Below are 6,955 nucleotides of genomic sequence, written 5' to 3' on the forward strand. Positions count from 1 at the left end.
GTGGAGGGGGAAAGGCCGAGACGGAAAGATAAGCAAGTGAAGTGAGTGAGAAAAGGAACAGGAGAGGCTGTGGAGAAGAGAGATAAGGAGGAAGGATGGAGAAGGCGAGGGTCGAGCAAAATGCCGAGAGAGGTGAGGGATCCCCGGGGAGAGGCGCAAGGCAAGACCGAGGCTGTGGCAGGGGAGCCGTGATCTGGAGAGGGGCGCACGAGCTGGCGCTGGGCATGAAGTGCGGGAGCCGGGTGGGAGGGGCCGAGGGGGCTCCACCCTGCCACCCTGCAGCTTTGGGGCGGAGGCCCGGCGTCCGGAGATTGGCTGGGGCACCGCGAGGCCGCAGCTGGAGACCAGAGGTGGGAGGCGCCAGGATCACTCTGTGCGCCCAGGAGCTGAGCGAAGCCTTCCACGCACTTGGACGACCTCGGGCGGCTGCGGCTACAGGGGAGCGTCGTGGCGGCGGGAGCACGCGGGGCAGCTGGGGGCGCCGCGCGGTGAGCGGCGGGGACTGCGCAGCGATGCGGGCGGCGGCGGAGGGCGCGCAGGCAGCCGCGCTGGCGCTGCTGCTGGGGGCGCTGCACTGGGCACCGGTGGGCGGCCAGGAGTACGACTACTACGGGTGGCAGACCCAGCCGCTGCACGGGCGCTCGTACTCCAAGCCGCCGCAGTGCCTTGACATCCCCGCGGACCTGCCTCTCTGCCACACGGTGGGCTACAAGCGCATGCGGCTGCCCAACCTCCTAGAGCACGAGAGCCTGGCGGAGGTGAAGCAGCAGGCTAGCAGCTGGCTGCCGCTGCTGGCCAAGCGCTGCCACTCGGACACGCAGGTCTTTCTCTGCTCACTCTTCGCGCCCGTCTGCCTCGACCAGCCCATCTACCCGTGCCGCTCACTGTGCGAGGCCGTGCGCGCCGGCTGCGCACCGCTCATGGAGGCCTACGGCTTCCCCTGGCCCGAGATGCTGCACTGCCACAAGTTCCCCCTGGACAACGACCTCTGCATCGCTGTGCAGTTCGGGCACCTGCCCGCCACCGCGCCTCCAGGTAGCGCCGCCACTGCAGCCCCCGCGCGCTCCGATGGCCCTGGGTGCCCATGAGCTGGGCCTGGGACGGGTGCCATTCCCCCAACCCCTTAGCACAGCTCTGGGAGCCCCCCAGAGGTGTCACCCCCTGTACACACACATCCCCCTCCTTCGCTCAGCCCTGAGCACCCCGGGGACTTGTTCCCACAGCCTCCCAGCCTTCCCACTCCCCCGTGGACTGCCAGAATAGTGCCTCCCTGCAGCCCTGGACATTCCCACTGGTTCTCCCCATTCCAACTCCGTTCCTAAAAACGCTCGGGGCTTCCCTCCTAGCGCCCACCTTCCCAAGCCACTGGAATCTCTGGGTGGCTCCAATGCTGTCCCCTCATCCTGGAGCATCTGGATCAATGCCTTATTGCTTCTCTTATTCCAAGAATGCCTGGGGTCGCTAAACAATGCCTTTCACCTCCCCAACAATCCCGGACCCCAAGTCACCAATGCAAGCATCCCCACCCCATGTTGGGACCTTAGGAAGGGAGGAGGGCTGAGGGAAGGAATGTAGTGAAAGACTGAGGGCTAAGTGCACTCCTGGGCTAGGATTTCCATCCCCCCATTTAGAGTGCCTCGGAACCCTAAATTCTCCCACTCTCTTCCCCAATTCCCCTGGCTGGGAGACCTTTCGGCAAAGCTCAGTGCAGAAGAAAGAACAGATTGCCTTAGGCGAGTTTCTTGTCTTTAAGCCTCAGTTTTCCCATCTGTAAAACAGGGGGGGAAAACCCAGATTCCTAAAACCTATGACATCCTAAGTGCCACCTCCCACCCACCCCCAAGTCCCATTATCCCTAATTCCTCCCTAGTCTCAGTCTCCCCTCACTGTGCATCTCCCCACCCTTCCCCCATGTCTGCCAAACTACTTCCAAGCAGAGTAACCAGGAGCTGGGTCCCAGGTAGGAGGATAAACGGTGGCACTGAGCAGTAAAGCTTTGCCTAAGCGGTTAACATAAGAGTCTAAGGAGCCCTGGATGCTGGGACTTCCCCAAAGGGCAGCACTGCTCTTATTTTTTCCTATCTGACCTGGCTCCCAAAAAGCAACTGGACACCAGTATGCCCACCCCCACCCCCAGTGCTAACCTCACCCACAGTCTCAGCCCTACACACCATGCCCTCTCTGGAGAGTCTCCTGAGTCTCTCCTGAGAGTCTCTGTTGGGTGGGGGTCCTATGACTGGGGAGTGTTGGGAGAAGGGAACGCCCCACACACACACATACATCCTTGTGTTCGAAATGGGACTGGGAAGAAGGGGAGAGCCAGCTCAAGCAGAGACAGTGCAATCTCCAGCAGGGATTCCAGCTGGTTCCTTTTCTGGTTTTCTTAGAGCCCAACCAGCCTAGAAAGCAAGGAAACCCCAGGCTTGGACTCCTGCCTGTTGGGGTGCACACCTGGAGACAGAGGCACAAGACAGCAGAGGTCAGGTGCTGTGCAGTGGCCTCAGGACCAGAAGCAAAAGCAGCCTGAAGCGTTTGTGTGGACAACAGATACAATTCAGAATGTCTCATATAAAAATTTTCCTTTGAAACATCAGAAGTTCTGGCAGGGCTAAGCTGCCCACTTTATAGGGGGGTGCTCCTCTACCACTGTCCCTACTCTGCCAGCATCACTTGTTTACCCTCCTTCCTGGACCCTGTGTTCCCAGAAAGACCCTGCAAACTAGCACTAGCCTGGGAGTCACCATCCTGAATTCTAAGCTCAGTTCTCACTAGGTTTGCAGACTTGGGTAGCCACTCTGGGCCTCGGTTTCCTTTTCTTTAAAATAAGAACAATAATACCTACTTCAGAGGCTGAGGACAAAACTTAGAAGACAGTGCACAGCATGATTGCAGCTTCCAGGGTCAGGGGCAACCGTGCCCACCTGGGCAGTTTGTCCCTGCACTACCTTGTCTGTTTTCATCCTCACAACTACTCAGTGAGCAGGTGGTGTTATCACTGCCATCATCCCATTTCCTGATGAGGAAGTGGAGCCTTGGCAGGGTGAGGTGGCTTGTCAGTGGGGGAGCCCGTACCCGAAGTGGCTCTTTGGACTCGAATCCCCTCACCAGCCTCCCTCAACCCCACCCCTGCTTCTCTCTTCAGTGACCAAGATCTGCGCTCAGTGTGAGATGGAGCACAGTGCCGACGGCCTCATGGAGCAGATGTGCTCCAGTGATTTCGGTGAGTGTGGAGCCCACGCAGCCACTGCCCTCATGCTACCCCCAGCCTTTTCTCCATGATACGCACACATGAATACACGTGCCCACACCCATCACTGTCAACCCTAACCATTATTGCCTCGTGGTCCCCTTTTAGGATCTGATGATAACCATGAACCTTCTCTCCAGAGAAATGCACCTCTTTTTAACGTCATCTCAGGAGCTTCAGAAGCACCTCGAGGCCTTGATCCATGGGCCTCAGAAACCATGCCTGGCAGGGCTCCTGCAGCTCTCCCTTGGCACTATCCACAGAGGGGCTTCCAGGGCTGGGTTCTCTTTGGGGGAAGCAAGCTTAGCCCCAAGACTGATGCAGGTAGCAGCGGGGGAGATGGGCTCTAAGACGGAAGTGCAGCCCTCTCGTCCCTGGGCATCTCTGCTGAGTCCCTGATGCCCTCTGGCCAGGGAGCTGTGGTCACCGCCCCACAGCTTCATCCTGGAGCCTCCCCATTCCTGGGGCAGCTGAGCCAAGTCCGGTCAGGCCCTGGCTCCTGCATGGACCACACAGCCCAGCATGTGATCTCTGCCAAGTCAGCTCCTGTTTTGTGTTTTGGCCTCCCTGTCTATAAAACGAAATCCTTACTTCAGCGGGTCTTGTATGTCATTGGTCTGTTTGGAAAGAGAATCCCACTATTGCCAGGTGTGTGTCCGAGAGAAAAAAAGACAGGAGGTAGGGGGAGAACAAGAGAGAGAATGAAAGGGATTTTATACCAATTTTCTTCCCTGGGGGACAAAGTTAGTCTCTGGCTTTTCCCTGGCTGCTTACAGAGAGGGAGGCCCAGAGGCCTAAAGAAGGGGGAGACCTGCCCAAGTGACTCCCTCCCAAACTCAGGACTCTCTGTCCCAAACTATATAGGCTCTCAGCAGTCACCCTGGAATGCCCTGGACAGTCACTCTCTGACCACTCTCACACTCACACGCCCACACACACCACAAACCTATTCTCATACACAAAACACAGCACCACACACACACTCCCACCCACACTACACAGTCTCACAGATTACAGTAGTAGTGTGTTCACACCAGTAGTGTGTTCACACCAGTAGTGTGTTGTGTGTTCACACCAGTAGTGTGTTCACACCAGTAGTGTGTTCACACCAGTAGTGTGCAGCACTTCCCAGCCCTGTGCTCAGTGATGCAGTGGGTCATGGTGGGGGGATTTACCCCATGGAAACCAGCGCATGCTGCAGAGCAGACCCCCTCCCCAGAGCCAGCTGTCAAACACCAGCTCACCACTGCTCCAACCACAGTCACACCATGCGTGCACAGACACACACACACACATGCCCCCCCATACACACTCACCATACACATACACACACATTCATATACACACACACTCATACCCACCCATATGCACTCCATACAATACACACACACATACACACTCATACCCACCCATATACACTCCATACAACACACACACACACACACACACTCCTACCCACCCCATACACACTCCACACTCCACATACACACGCGCAGCCAAAAATCGCATTCAGAAGCATCTCCAGAAATCATGCAGTCCAGCCTCCCTCCATCACAAGGACCCCTCTCCACCAAACCCTGCCTCTAATTGATCACCCACCCGTCGTATTTCCCTCCCTGGAGAGCCCAACACCCCGCTCCCCATCCCTGCACTTGGTGTCGTGGAAAGGCCTGGGCTCTGGAGTCAGCCAGACTTCTAGTCAATCCAGGCTCTAGAATCTGAGCAGGTCACAACCTCTCCAAACCTCCTTTCCTCACACCCCCTGTACCTCCAGGATGAAACGTGACAATGTCCATGAAAGTCCAGCACGTGACAGGAGCTTCATAAATATTAAAATGTACACATATAAGCTCCACCTCCCCAAGCCTCAGGCACAAGTACCAACTGTGGGGCCACCAGCATCCTGACCATTCTCACGCTGTCCTCTGTCCACCCCCCACATACAGTGGTCAAAATGCGCATCAAGGAGATTAAGATAGAGAATGGGGACCGGAAACTGATTGGAGCCCAGAAGAAGAAGAAGCTGCTCAAGCCGGGCCCCCTGAAGCGCAAGGACACCAAGAGGCTGGTGCTGCACATGAAGAACGGCGCGGGCTGCCCCTGCCCACAGCTGGACAGCCTGGCCGGCAGCTTCCTGGTCATGGGCCGCAAAGTGGACGGACAGCTGCTGCTCATGGCCGTCTACCGCTGGGACAAGAAGGATAAGGAGATGAAGTTCGCCGTCAAATTCATGTTCTCCTACCCCTGCTCCCTCTATTACCCCTTCTTCTATGGGGCCGCTGAGCCCCACTGAAGGGCACCCCTCCCGCCCCACCAGCCAGCTGTGTCCTCGCCCCTGGGGCACACTGTCACCTCCTGCCCCTGTGTCCTTGCCTCCAGTTCCAAGCTAACCTGGTCCCTGTGGGAAAGTGGTACCAGCACAGGCCCTAAGGGATGGGCATGGAGCCTGGGCTGTCCATGACCGAGGACTTCTGGGATGCGTGGGGACTTCCTCTCTTAGAAGCAGGGCTTTCTCACTTGGCGGGAAATCCCCAAGGTCTCAGAAAGTAGGAGGCAGGCAAGAGCAAGGGAAGGGTAGAGGGGCTCTGAGCCACCTGGGTAGTTTCCGGAGTGGACTGTGGTGTCAGCTCCCCTCTGCTGGTGGGAGGGCCTTGCCTGGGAGAGGGAAGTCTTGATATGAGGCTGAGCTACTTGGGGAACAGTTCTCCACCCCCACTGCCCCTTCATGTGTCCTCTCGTGGCCCCCAAAGGAAAGACATGAAGGCCACGGCGCCCTGCAGCCACATCTCCCCACTGCCCCCCCTCTGCCTGGTTCCCTTCCCCCTGGACTGGACAGAAGCCCAGCCCAGACCCCTTCCCACAGACTTGCTTCTCGGGGTTCATTCTTCAGCCCTAGTGTGTCCTTTGACCCTAATGACGAGTAAATTATTGCTACTGCTACGAGGCCATTGGTACTAGACTGGTGCAGGTAGGGGATGGTTTTTAATTTTGTAAGTTTTTAGTTAAATAAAACAACAGTTGGTTTTGACCAGGTGATTTCTTTGTCAGCCAGTTCCCCAGAGGTGGCGAGAGGGAGGTTCAGACGGGACTTTTAGAAAGAGCCCTTGTCGTAGCCCACAGCCTGTGCACACAGACATATGCAGAATGCCTAAGAAGAGCAATGCCTGTGTTTTCACAGGACCCCCCAAGAGCACACAGCAAGGTCACCCTTCTCACCCCCACCACTAAAAGGGATGGAGATGACCATCCTTTTGTCCCTGAGGGCCAAGTTCCCCAGCCTGCTCCCACAGTCAGAAGGCTCCCACCATCCTGCAGTGTGTCCCCAAGGTGGGTGATGCCTGCTCCGAGGAGCCCAAGAAGACTGGGCCACAGGAAATACTCCAGAGCCAGAGGCCTACTCATGTCAACCTATCCCTTCAGCACTGACACCGCCGAGTGCACTGGTCCTGACCTCTAGAAGCTGATGGTACAGACGGGTGGTGCTCTCAGAGCACCGGCAGGACGAAGACGCTCAGGCCCCACCCAGATCTGCAGTATCAGAATCTACATTTTAACTCATAAACCTTCCAATCCTTTAAGGAGCTTCTCCAAAACACTGGAACTCACTCTAAAGCAGTTAAGTCCGAATTTCTGGAGGGTGTTCGGAAATCAGCATTTCTAGATGCTCCGACGGGTGAGGTGCAGCCTGGCCTCCTCTAGATCATCTAG

At 56.9% G+C, this 6,955-nt stretch overlaps 1 protein-coding gene across 1 annotated transcript; it reads left to right on the top strand.

Annotated features, from left to right (window-relative positions):
• Window positions 1-330: 330 nt before the first annotated feature.
• SFRP5 (secreted frizzled related protein 5) lies at window positions 331-6,275 on the top strand. Its single transcript, XM_019724834.2, has 3 exons — window positions 331-1,035; window positions 3,143-3,220; window positions 5,194-6,275. Exons 1-3 carry the CDS (start codon window positions 513-515, stop codon window positions 5,538-5,540), a joined length of 948 nt encoding a protein of 315 aa, XP_019580393.1. The 5' UTR covers window positions 331-512; the 3' UTR covers window positions 5,541-6,275.
• The last annotated feature ends 680 nt before the right edge of the window (window positions 6,276-6,955 follow it).

Source organism: Rhinolophus sinicus, linkage group LG07 (genome assembly GCF_036562045.2).
Source record: "Rhinolophus sinicus isolate RSC01 linkage group LG07, ASM3656204v1, whole genome shotgun sequence".
In the NCBI taxonomy this organism is placed as follows: Eukaryota; Metazoa; Chordata; class Mammalia; order Chiroptera; family Rhinolophidae; genus Rhinolophus; species Rhinolophus sinicus.

Coding starts and splice junctions, on each gene's coding strand:
- SFRP5 (XM_019724834.2), top strand. CDS start 513: ATGCGGGCGGCGGCGGAGGGCGCGCAGGCAGCCGCGCTGGCGCTGCTG. Junction 1,036..3,142: donor GCCCGCCACCGCGCCTCCAG/GTAGCGCCGCCA, acceptor TTCTCTCTTCAG/TGACCAAGATCTGCGCTCAG. Junction 3,221..5,193: donor GATGTGCTCCAGTGATTTCG/GTGAGTGTGGAG, acceptor CCCCACATACAG/TGGTCAAAATGCGCATCAAG.